General features: G+C 39.1%; 1 protein-coding gene across 2 annotated transcripts in view; it reads left to right on the forward strand.

Annotated features, from left to right (window-relative positions):
• Positions 1–13,195, forward strand: part of MAP3K7CL (MAP3K7 C-terminal like) — a 585,495-nt gene that overhangs the window by 152,344 nt on the left and 419,956 nt on the right. For both annotated transcript variants that reach the window (XM_044071398.1, XM_044071400.1), the window contains exon 2: positions 9,173–9,281. In XM_044071398.1, the coding sequence (XP_043927333.1) occupies positions 9,212–9,281 (70 nt within the window). In that variant the 5' untranslated portion in view covers positions 9,173–9,211. The remainder of the gene's footprint in view (positions 1–9,172; positions 9,282–13,195) is intronic.

Below are 13,195 nucleotides of genomic sequence, written 5' to 3' on the forward strand. Positions count from 1 at the left end.
TTACAGTATGGGTTCTGTCAGTAAGCCAGTTGGCAACCCATCGAGTGACGTAGGGCTTTATGCCCAGCTTAATAAGTTTATCTATGATTCCAGAGTGGGGGATGGTGTCGAAGGCCTTGGCGAGGTCCAGATAGGCTGTGTGGACCGCCTTATCCTCGTCCACAGCTCTGGAGACTGATTCGAAGAAGTCAATCAGATTCAGGAGACAAGATTGGCCCTTCACAAACCCAAACTGGGTGGGGTCCAGTGTTTGAATGTTGCTAATGTCTTTGTTGATAAGTTCCATGATGCATTTCATGCCCTTGCAGATCAGGCTTGTCAGACTGATGGGACGGTAGTTCCCGGGATCCAAGGTGGACCCCCCCCTTGTGGAGTTGGATAACTGTAGCTGTGCGCCACTCAGTGGGCATGAAGCCTGAGGTGAGGCTATGATTAAACATGACACTTAGGTGAGGTGCCAGTTCATTTTGTAGTTCATGTAGTACACAGCCTGGGATGTCATCTGGTCCCATGGATGCTATATTCTTAGCTTTGGAGAGTGTGGTTTCTACCTGTGTGGCCGTGATTACTGGAATTTGGCAATCTTTTGGTATTGAGATGGGCCTTTAGGGGGTGAGAGAGGGGTGAAGTTGGCACTAAATCGATCTTCCAGGATATTGGCAATATCCTTGGGATCAGTATATTTAATGCCATTCTGTTGTAGCTCAGAGCAGATCTGAGCATTGCCATTTAGATTCCTGACATGACTATAGAATGCCTTGTGGTTGTCTTTGGAATCTTTGGCAATTTTATTTTCATAACTAGCTTTGAAGGATTTTATGAGGGATCTCAGCTTCTTACTGAGGCTGATGAGGGAGTGTTTTGCATCCTGGGATTTTCCTCCTTTCTTCAACAGTTTCTTCCTTTCGTTGTATAGTTTGTTTATAGCAGGGGACCACTAGATTGGCTTCCTTTTTTTGGAGAAGAGCATCTTGGTTCTATTTGGGATGGCATGATTCATGCACAAGTGGATGTGCTCATACAGTGCCTTAGTGTAAGATTCTGCAGTCGAACTTTCAGATCCCGTCTGCATGGGTGCCATAAAGTTTGTCACTTCTGACTTCAGTAGCATGAAGTTGGCTTTGGAGAAGTTTTTTAAGGAGGTTTCCTTACTAGGGGTTGGGAATGGGATGTGGATGTCAAGGGTGATTTGCTTATTGTCAGACCTGACCAATGAGGGGGTGACCACTGGTGTGGAGCATCTATCTCCCATGTTGGTAATGACCAGGTCTAGGATATTGGAGCCCCTCGTGGGACAATGGATTAGTTGATCCAGGGCATTGGAATTTATGAATTCCAAGAACTGTTGGGAAAAGGAGTTGGTACCCGAGTAGTTTTCCCAGTTAATGGCAGGGTAGTTGAAATCACCCAGTATTAGGGTGTTTAGTTGTATCTTAATATTTTCCAGTATGTTTAGAAAGGTGTAGTGAGAATCTTGGGGCATGGTGGGGGATCTGTAGCAAGCTACAATTTGGATTGCAATCTTATCTAGTGTTAGTTGCACCTGGAGAATTTCAGATGCATTGTGTTGGGCAACTAGCCAGGAGGTGTGAATATCCTTGGTGAATATGGACACTCCTCCACCTTTAGTGTTTTGGTCTTGGTTTTGTGGCCAAAAGGTGTGGTAAGAGTTGTAGCCTGGTATTCCAGGGGTGCTCTCTGAAGCCTTGAACCAAGTCTCAGTTACTGCACAGATATCAATGTTCTCCATTTTCAGGAGTACCTTGAGAGAGTGCATTTTGAGGTTTAGACTTCTAGCATTGAGTAGCATTACCTTCAGATTTTGCATGCTTGTATCTGTTACAGTGGTCGTTTTATCCTTTGAACCTTGCCTAAAAAAAGGCACTATAGGGGTGGCAAGAGCTTTAGCCAGTAACCTGAATCCCAGGGGTGACAGGTGCAGACCATCTCTGGCAAAGCATCGTGGTTTGTCGATCATGTCTTCCCAGCAGACAGATACTGGATCCCCTTTGAATGACACCAGAAGCTTAGCCAATTGTTGAAGTCAATCATTTGTCCTTATACTGTGGTATCACTCTGGCCGAAGGCAAGATGCTACTCAGGGCTAGGGTCATACCTGCGTGGGCCACATGATCCAAGAGCTCTTCCATGTCTCTTTTCATGTAGTCCAAGGAGGTACATCTCAAGTCATTCACTCCAGCATGGACAATGACAAAGTCGTATTTGTACTTGTTGTGGAGTGGCTTGAGTGCATGCATTGTGTGGCGGATCCCGACAGGCAGCTGACTGTAATTTTCTCCTTGTTCAGCCTGGTGAGTGGGACATCAGTGTGCCTGACTATAGAGTCACCTATGACTAAAGTGTTGGGTACATTGTCTTGCCTTAGGGGCTGTTGTTGGATGGCACACTGGTGTTGTGAGCTATGTGTCACTTTGGTTGTGACTGGTGTTTGTTTGCGTTTCAGCTTCGGAGGTCCTTGTTGCTTGGGCAGGTTAATGTTAAGGGCCTCCGCATATGTGGGTTTAGTGTTGCTATGTGTGGGTGTTGATGGTGTGGGTTTTGAAGGGCTATGAGTTGCTTGAGGTGCAGTGCTGGTGTTAACCTTCTCCTCTTGACTGTCTAGCACAATCTTGGCCATAGAGAGAGCTTTGCTTCCAGTTTGGCTATGTAAGTGCATCTCTCGCAGGTTGTAGTGCTGGATGGTAGGAGGATAGGATTGTCTCTGTACATGAGGCAGTTGCTGCATTGCCCCAATATGCCCAGATTCACCAGGTGGACAGGAGAAATCACCGGAAGCTGACCCTTGGACATGCCTGTTTAGCTGCTTTTTTTGTAAAGTTTAAGAGCTGTTTTCCCTTACCTTTGCAAGGTACTTTGCAATTATAGGCTGTTTAGTGGCTACAATTAATTTCTCCTTATTGACAAGGAGAGTTGAGTGCTTGTCTCAGTTTCAGGCTTCCTAGTGCTTTCCAGCAGGTTCTAGAGCAAGCGCTAGTCACAGGGGTTCAGATTTTAGTACTACTACTGGGAAACCAGCTAGTTCTAAGGGAAAATTTGTAAAGCAGACTTTTTGGCAACTGGAACAGTTTAACTGTAGCCTTGCAGTGCTGCACGATGCGAAAAATGTGCAATCACATGTGTTTTTAAGCCAGAAGGTTGAAAGGGATAGAAATCAGCCCATAAAGGCTAATAAAATTACAATTTCAGAGCTGGAAACCACTCCTCTAGCATTAGATAGGCAGTACAATGCTCACCACTCCCACTGGTAAGCAATAGGACTTCCCTCTACCACAGCAAGGTCTGGATAGCTCTGAGCACAGAAAATAAAGTCCTGAGACAAGCAAAGCCTGGGATATGGATTGGCTAGGAAAGGTGGGAAACGAGCAAACAAGATAGAATATATATATATATATATATATATATATATATATATATACACACACAGACATATATATATATATTTCTTTTTTTAAACAGGCTAAACAATGCAATAATACAGTAAATAAACACAGAAAAGGCTAACACACTTGAGTGTGTAGTCCTAAACAGTAAATGCAATTAAAACTCTACAAAATTAGCAATTTAAAATGTTTTAAATGAAGCAAGGCAAGTGCACAACTGAAAAACGATTTAAGAGGCAGTAATACAGCAGAATAAGTAGCTAGTCTACCTATATAGAGAAATCTATATATACAGAAAAGCAGCTAAAACACACAAACAATCCAGATGCAGTGCAGCCTAGAGCACTTGAGTTGTAGGAAAATTAAGGCAATTACAGTTATAATAAATGCTCTAAAATATGCTCTATATTTCCAAAATGTTTGAGAAGCACAGTCAGAACACAAGGAGATTCAGGCAATTATTTTGAAAGGGAAAAAGGAGAAACAGAAGGCCTTCTCAGATGTTCTCACTGTATTAGGTAGAATGAGCTAATGACACTAGACTGGGAGGAGTGTCCCAGATCAAATTTACAGTAGGGGCGGGCAAATGCAAAGCCACCAAGTATAACAACAAGACACAAACAGGGAAGGAGGGTGGGGACCAATACTAAAGCTATTAGTCTATACTCTTTAGACAGTAAACACTACAGAAAGCCACAAAATGAAAGTTTTTAAACAGATAAAGGAGAAAAGAGACTCTACAGAATGCTTTTAACTGCAAACAAATCAGCTACCCATGCAGATTAGTTAATAGCAATAAAATGCACTAAAATTATGCAGCAGGCAATACAAAGTGCTATATATAAATTGCTAGAAACAATAACCAGTATAAATAAGCCAAAAAAACAGGATACTTATATATCTCAGATCAGAGTTGTAGTCAATGCCGCTCCTCCACTCTTCTCAGTGTGTAAACAGAAATCCTCTCAAAGTTAGGGCTTAAATACCAGAAGATACAACCTTAGACAACTTATTTTTTAAAAAAAGCACAAAAGAACTAGCCCCCACTACCCAGCAGCCAATTAACACAATCTAGCCAAGGTAAAGAAAGGCTTCTGCTAATTCAAGATGGCTTGTTCTTGTGCTTTGAACAATCACTGTAGAGACAGACAGGCCCAGAGCCAGCAAATCTGAACTAGGACAATACTAAATCTATTAGCCTACACTCTTTAGACAGTAAACACTACAGAAAGACACACAATTAAAGTTTTTAAACAAATAAAGGAGCAAAGAGACTCTACAGAATGCTTTTAAATGCAAACAAATCAGTTACCCATGCAGATTAGTTAATAGCAACAAAATGCATTAAAAACTATGTAGCAGGCAATACAAAGTGCTATATATAAATTGCTAGAAACAATAATCAGTATAAATAAGCCAAAAAAAACAGGATACTTATATATCTCAGATCAGAGTTGTAGTCAACACCCCTCCTCCACTCCGCTCAGTATGGACAGACAGAAATCCTCTCAAAGTTAGCTTGTTTTGAACATTTTTCCAGTAAACAATGAAACAAAATGCATGCACCAATAATGATAAAACTGCCCAGTTCAGAACATTTCTATCATAAAAGTCTACTCAAACCTCTACATTTCACCAGTATCAGTAAATATGCACAATCTTGGCAGAAGTAAAAGTCATCTAAATAATTCCACATTAAAGAGATCTGTAACTAACGAAGAGGTTGCTGCTAGCAAACAACTTTATATTTCATTGTTTCATCTACAAATAAAGTGCCTGTTGCCATTGAGGAATAAATTGCCTATGTTACATTAAAAAATTATAAGCTAGTGATATTGCAATAGGGAATGGATGGCAAACTGATAACAGGTTAATCGTTACTAGGTATCTCCACTAAAGAGGACATTCTCAGGACTACAGCATCCACCCCCTTTCAAAGTACAACACAGTACAGTATAAGCAATGCATTTATACACTGTAGGAGTAGAAACCACAGCCTTCTGCATCAATAGCAAGTACCCTATCTGTTGTGCTATTAACAGTACAAACAGACTCAGCATAAGCAGCATTAAACTTCTCTAAAAGCTCTCAGCTCCTTGTAAAATCCACTCGACACTCAACTGTATCTCTCAACTTTGAGGCACTAGAAATCTGGAAAAAAGGCAAACTTTATGGGGGGGAGCCCAAAAACTAGGGGCACATTTTAAACATTGCTTATATAATCTTGGAAAGTTGCTAGAATAAAATGCTGTGTTACCACCATGCATTTCACTGCCAAGACTTGAACCTTGGACCCTGTGTACTACAGTCAGAGCAACATACCACTATGCCAAATCAGCTGTTTCTTGAAAGACAGGTTGACTGAAACTTAAATGGCTATCATTTATTGAATTCAGTTCTCACCATAGCTCTCAACCTCTTGGCACAAAACACCTAGACAAAGCCAATAATAGGGAACACAGCTCCCAAACATATTCAGTGAATTCAGTTCTCACCATAGCTCTCAACCCCTTAGCACAAAAAACCTGGACAAAACCAATAATGTGGGAATACAGTCCCAAAAATAGGGACAAATTACAAATATTGATCTTATAAACAGAAAATTGCTAGAATAAAAGGTTTTGTGTTACCATGTACTTTCTGAAGAATATGAAGTCTGAAATTCAAATGCCTGTCATTATTTAGTGAATTCAAAATCCAGAAAATCACAAATTTCACAAGAACAAAAATATTAGGCAAAAACTTCACAAGTGGTGGTGGGTAGGGAATTCAAGCTCTTGCCACCTGCTCCCAAGATACAGGGTTTGAGTCTAGCCACCAGGTATATTTCCTGAGTTCTCTCTAGCCACCACGTATATTGAACTGGGGCATTTCACAACAACACACACTACCTGAGTCTGTTGATAATGCTAGCCCATTGCTGCAAAGTTTGTCCATTCCTGCAATAAAAAGACTGTGAGAGCAAAGTCCTTCCACTTCCTGCAAGACCAAGCTGCTACCCAGCCTGCAGTCTGATCCCCTTCCAGTTTATGCAGTTGTAACTGCACAAACTTCTGGGATCTCTGCTGTTGAATACTGTCTTCCTTATCTGGACTGTCTCACCAGTAGTCCGGATATTGGGAAATGCCGTGAGTGCTCGATGTTCCAGGACTCACGTTTATTGTTTTCTTTCTTTTTTACAGCTGTTTTACTTTTCTTTTCTTTCTTTTTTACAGCTAGGGGCAGTAGTTCTGCAGCCCAGTAGCATGAGCCACCCCTGGCTTTCATGGTCTTCCCATCTACAAATTCCTGTTATTGTTTGCATTACCCTCCACTGTTCAGTTTCCAGGTCACCCATGATGAATCACAGAGCCTTTGTGGTTCTGTGACTCATTGTCAGCTTTGTAGTGGGTGGGACTGAGCAGAAAACTTGGTAACTATTTGTTTCTGTGTTTTCCTACAGTGCTGTATACACAGCTGCTTTCTTTCATCAATGGTGCCATGGTTTAAGTTAAAAAAAATGAAAATGCATCCCAAGCTGAGTAGTTCCATAGGTGTCTATGACTGTGCCTGTGTCACTTTGCAGGTTACCATAATTCAGTGTCAACGTTTATTTAGTTTGTTTTATTTATTTTTTTAATTAACAAGGTTGTTACTGTGCTCCAGTTCACCTTCCCATACAACAAAATAAATAAACAAATATGTGGGATGAAAGACTCAGGGTATCCTTCAAGAAGGCCTGAGGTGCATAGTTGGGCAGGAAAAAGATTCACAGGAAGGGAAATTGAAAGATGTGAGCTACACAAATTCAACTCTCTAGATATAAAACTTGTCATCTTTTTTCTGCTGTAACAAAATGTAAAATATAATTGAAAGGCTCAGAAACAACTAGTGCACATTTGTTTAATACCACTAATTCAGAAAACTCTTCTCAATATATAGTTTAATTAAAATTAAAACAGCACGATGCTGCAGAGTTGCATTTTCTTTCCTCATCTAATGAAACTATCTTTATTGCCTTCACTGCCCCTGGTCATCATAATGCTTTTTATGTGACTACATTAAATATCTGGGTCTATTTCTTTTAGCCTTTCATTGCTCATGGAAGTTATAACCTGATAATATATTTGTTTCTGGTTTTAGTAATAAGTGCTGTCTCAGAGAATCAGAAGTTAAAAGGATAGGGTCACTCAGAGAAAGACAGATGGTTTCCAAAATTATCTATCGCCTTTAACTGTGCATATGTTTACCAAATAATGTGAAATAATGAAATCTGTTCATATAATGTATGGAAGTTTATTATGATCAGGTCTCTGATTATAACCAAGTTATCTGTTTGAGAAATGAATATCAAGAAATTCACCTAGAGAGTGGGGTGAAGTACAATAAAGTTCAAGAGGTGAATCTTGACATCCATTTCCTGAGCTTATAACTACTTGGTTATGAGCGTAGAGACTCGATCGTGATGCATTGTAATACATGGAGCTTTCCATGCTTACATGCCACAGATGACTGCTGAAGTAATACTGAGAACAATCACTACTATACACAGAGATTATTAGGCAAGGGTGGAGTGCAGAAGTTGATTATAAAGGCTTTCATCAGCATTAGATGCTTGCACAGACACACACATGCGGACACGCATGAACAGACGCACACACACACACACACACACACACACACACACACACACACACACACACGTACAGAAAATTTAGAAGCTATCAATCTGTCTACAACATGTCTTTGGGAAATGGGAAGAAACCAGAGCATCCAGAGAAAATCCATTCAAGTCCTTTGAAGACATGCAGGCATCACACAGAATGGACCCCAGCTGAAAACCAAAGCTTTACTTGCATGACTAGCTGATTTGCAGCTTTGAAAGCTGTAATTCACTTAATCACACAATTCTTTGTAGTACACGTAGCTTTAACTGCTCAAATGTACTACCACGTACAGATTAAAAAAACGAATTTTGGCAACACAAAGTGTTTTATAGTTTTGAGAGCTGTAACAAACTTAGGACTGCCTCACAGACAGGGGCAAGAAGTGAAATGCATGTCTAATCTTATAATACATTTAAAGGCTGTAATGTACTTCATTTTTCTGTACACAGGCACAGAAGAAACTTACAGCAGAAATTGTCTTACAGTTTTTAAAGCTGCTTTAGTTTCCTGACACTGTTCAGTGGTGGCTGGTGCTGATGTTTCAGTTTGAGACTGGAGCATAAAAGTGGTAATGGCACCTGTCTTACAGCAGAAAGGTGCTTAATGTTGTAATCTTCCCACACCTGTCTTACAGCAGAAAGGTGCTTAATGTTGTAATCTTCCCACACCTGTCTTATAGCAGAAAGGTGCTTAAAGTTGTAATCTTCCCACACCTTCCTTACAGCAGAAAGGTGCTTAAAGTTGTAATCTTCCCAGTTTTATAGTGTAGTCACAGCAGTCTTTGTTTTACATCACTTTGTAGGTCAGGAGGTTTGTTTTTTATTTATTGCTGATAGTCAGGTCTGAAAAGAAAATACAGAAGTCTAGATCTGACAATTTTCATTGTAAGTTTAAACGAAAAAAGTGAATAACATCTGAAAAGTATAAAACTCATAACCTTTCATTCCCTGTAATCAGGACATATACCAGAGATATGACCTTTCACTGGTTTTCATGTTATCATTATAGTAAAGTCATCACAAGATGCAGAATCATTAAACTGAAATGACTGCTGCAATGAGCAATAAGGCTGTAATGGCAAGTGACATGAAACATTGAAATATTTTCTTCACTTTGTTCTCACAGCTGGAAAACGGTCTTGAGCCTTTAAATTCGAGTGCCCCCATGATCACCACAGCAAGGGTGCCTGCAGATAAACCTGTCCGGATAGCTTTCAGCTTAAATGACTCCACAGGTACAGTAAAACTGTTTCCCTACTTAAAATATAAAAATAAGGTAGCAACACTAATTCATCAGTTAGTACTTAAAGGATGTGTCTGAATAAGAGAAGACTGGTAGTTTCTGGTCAGAACTTTCTGATTCAGAAAGCAATTATACCTTCCAGTTTTGGAATGATTAAAATTGTTCTGTTTTCAGTGGTATGCTACAGTAATAGCACATTTGTTTGCTGTTGAGCGTAATGGTATTCATGGATTTCTGATGTCCTGCAGCTTTTATTGGTAAGCGCTGGAGATGCACACGATGATGGATTTTTCTATGTATGGATTTATCAGATGGTTTTAATATGAACAGTGTTCAGTAATTTTTGTGATTTGCTCTGTGCTCATTGTATAATAATAATAAAGGAGGGTAAGCAGCAGGCGAATAATACTTCAACAGCAGTGTACACCTGCAGAAAATACAGATCAAATGAGCACCTTAAACTTTGTATAAATAAGAAAGAAGAAAATGCACTAAAAGGATTGTTTCATTACATTAAACAGGCCATTGTGGTTTTAGAACAAACATAATAGACACCATCCATGTGGAAACACAAGACAGCACTGTTTGAAAACAGGCACGTCATTCACTCACACTCTCTGACAAACTAAGGTTTACCATTTTTTGTCATTCCAGTGATTTCCTGGAAATGTAGATACATCCGGTTCTTACCTTGTGGACATCACTGCCTTTTCCCCTCAACCTTATTTATTATTGAGTACCTATATCATAGCCTAAATCAACCTGCACTTCTTTTTAGCTTACAGCTTATTCTCTGGTCTTTTACTTGATTATCTGATGACTGGAATGGACCATATACCTGTTATCAGTAGAAGTTAGGTGCAATGGAGGTGTTTAATGATTAGAAAAGAGATACATGATGCACATATGAAGGTCATGAGACTCAAACCCTGAACTGGTGGGTACTCAAATTAATTCTCAGCTCATTCATGCTGGGGTAAACTGTGCAGCTTCCCTTTTCTCTTTCCAGTCTAGAAATGCTATCAAAGCATTGTTTTTTCTACACAGCATGCCTCCATTTGTCAATACTGTTTGCTGATTATGTTTTCTTTAAATATTTTATATATGTTAACTGGGTAAGAAAACTGGTTTATTGTACACTCTTTTCACCCCTAACCAGGCCAAATAACAAGGCTAAATGCATATCTGAACAGTTTTTAAAGTAACCAGTGAAATAGTTATGGTGAAGGTGGGATAAATAGATTACCCAGAGAAAACTCACATAGATACAAGGGAAACATTCTGGCAACACATAGACCATAACCAAAGGAAACTGAAACCTTAATTTATGAGCCACAATGTTAGTATATAGGATGAGACAATATAAGTAGGGAACTTAGCTTGCAAATTACAGACCCTTATATGGAGATGTCCAGTACCAATATATGAAGCAAGCAATAATGCCTGTCAGAGTGGGTGCTTTTGGGGAAATAATACCTGCCCAGGAGTGTTGTGAGGCCCAGAACTGCTGGCAGAGGGTATCCACACTCCTGGAAGGGTTTTATTTCCCAATAGCACTCAACCTAGGAGCACTATTGCATTTAGAAAATGGGCTATCTGTTAAATTGTTTGTTTGCTTTCTTATTAATTTATATATATATTATATTTTTGATTGCTGTAGCATATGTAATTGTTTTTGGAGACGTATTTTACATCAAAAATATAATTTATGCAAATATTATTGTCTCACACACATACACACACATGTGCAGTGGCATATGTATACACAGACAAGAACATTTTATAATCCCGAAATTCCGAAATATCAAATTTCAGAATCCCGAGATTATAAACCTGAAAGCTCAAAATTCTGAAACCCCAGAACCGTGAAATTCAAAATCCCGAAGTCCGGAGATTTTGAGTTAGCGCTTCTGGTGTTGCGGTTTGTGAATGGATAGCTGGAAGTTCAGGTAAGTATGTATGTTTAAGGGTTTTGGTTAGGGGTTTTAGTGTGTGTCAGTGTTTTTTGTGACTGTGATGTGTGTGTGCCAGGGGAATGTAGCTTGTATGGTGGTGTTTTTGTGTGTTTGTCTGTGTAGTGCGACCTTGGAATTAGTATATTTAAGTAGGGGGGGTGGGGGTGCAGTCCCCCATATGGGGGGGTGCAGGGGGGCTAGCCCCCTGCTTGTATGTAGTGTAGGTATGTGTGTTTGTGTGGGAGGGGGAGGTGTGTGTATGTGTATGATTGTGGTGTATGATTAGTGTAAGATTCGCGATTTTGGGGTTTCGGGATTTTAAGGTTTCGGCTTTATGATTTCGAGATTCTGAAATTTGATATTTCAGGATTTCAGGATTATAAAGTGAACCCACACAGACACACAAACATCGAAACACACAATAACGCATTTACCTCTATCTCTATATATAGATACTCTATATATAAATATATCTATTTAGCTATGTACACACACACACACACACACACACACACACACACACACACACACACACACACACACACACACAAAACTGTGCCCAGTAATTACATCCACTTTCTTTATTGAATACATCTTGCCTGTCATTGTGATTGAATGAATGAAAAAGAAAAATCATACAGTGCAAAGGACTGCATCACTGTCTCCACCGTCACCGAGTTTGTAGAACATTCCTATGTATGCTCTCTCTTGCTTCCTCACTCTCTCTCTCTGTGTCTCCACTCTCTTTCTCTCTTACACACACACACGCGTGCACGCACGCACGCAAACACTTTCTCTCTCTCTTGCACACAGAACTTGATTTTTTTATTTTGTCATCTCACTAAATGCTTCTTTTTTTTAAATCATGCTTAGTGAGGTTTAAATAAATGGCAAGTCCTTGTAACTGCTATTGTAGTCACTTTTGCTAGTTGAGTATTTTTTTTTTTTTTATGATTTTTACACTTGCTGAAAGCAAAGCCATGTTTAGTGAGTATAAAATATGGCGTCCGTTTGCTTTTTTCCAACCAAGCTTCCCTGCAGGTTAAAATACTGCTGTGAAGAGGTGGACTTAATGTACAGGTAGAGCCTGGTAAAAAATAGCACCCTTTTGGAGAATGCTTGTTCTCCAATCAAGGTGATAGTGTGCACTCTGCCCATTGTCTAAGGAGAGATATCACACTTATAAAACAATGGCATCACAAATGCTAAACATGCCAGTAAATTACTAAAAGGAAAATAACAAAATGGCTTATTTAAAAACAACATATGTTTATTAAAGACAGATTCAAAATAAAATCCAAGTGTCAAAATAAAGTGGAAGGTCATTAAATTGGAAATAAATGTTTATAAGGGATAGGAAGACATATCTGACTAACAACTATAGTGCTATGTGCTTACTGTTCACTATGGATAAAGAATTAGAAATCACAGTCAAATACTGTTTATATGATGAGCTACAGTATTTAAACATAACTGGGGTGAATCATGTTGCTTATAGCTTACATAGATCATCACAAACATATACCCTATTTTATGGATAATGTAGTTGCATCTTTGGGAAATGGTCCACGTGTTAATGTGATTTAGGTTGAAAGTTTTTTAGAATGTGTCACTTGCAGCACTCCTTTGGATAAAAGTTTCTTAACTTAAATTTTGCACTGAATTTAGTGAAGTGGATTTCTAACATGGTTACAGTGTACAAAAGTGGTCACTGAAAACCAAAGTCATTTTAAAAGTAGAAAATCTGCTGATACAGGATTTATTGCATGGCTCTAATTTGCTCAACATAATGCACATTTTTTTTTTTATTATTACATGCCAGAATGCTGAACACTAAGCAGACAGATTATGTTAAATGCTGTATTTTTTAAAACCACTGGGGATGGTGTAGACTACATCTAATCATTTATTATTAAGTTGTGGCAAAATTAAATAGATATGTTATGGTCAC

The sequence above is a fragment of the Protopterus annectens genome, chromosome 5.part0, assembly GCF_019279795.1.
Source record: "Protopterus annectens isolate FY-2018-M chromosome 5.part0, PAN1.0, whole genome shotgun sequence".
NCBI classification, from domain to species: Eukaryota; Metazoa; Chordata; order Ceratodontiformes; family Protopteridae; genus Protopterus; species Protopterus annectens.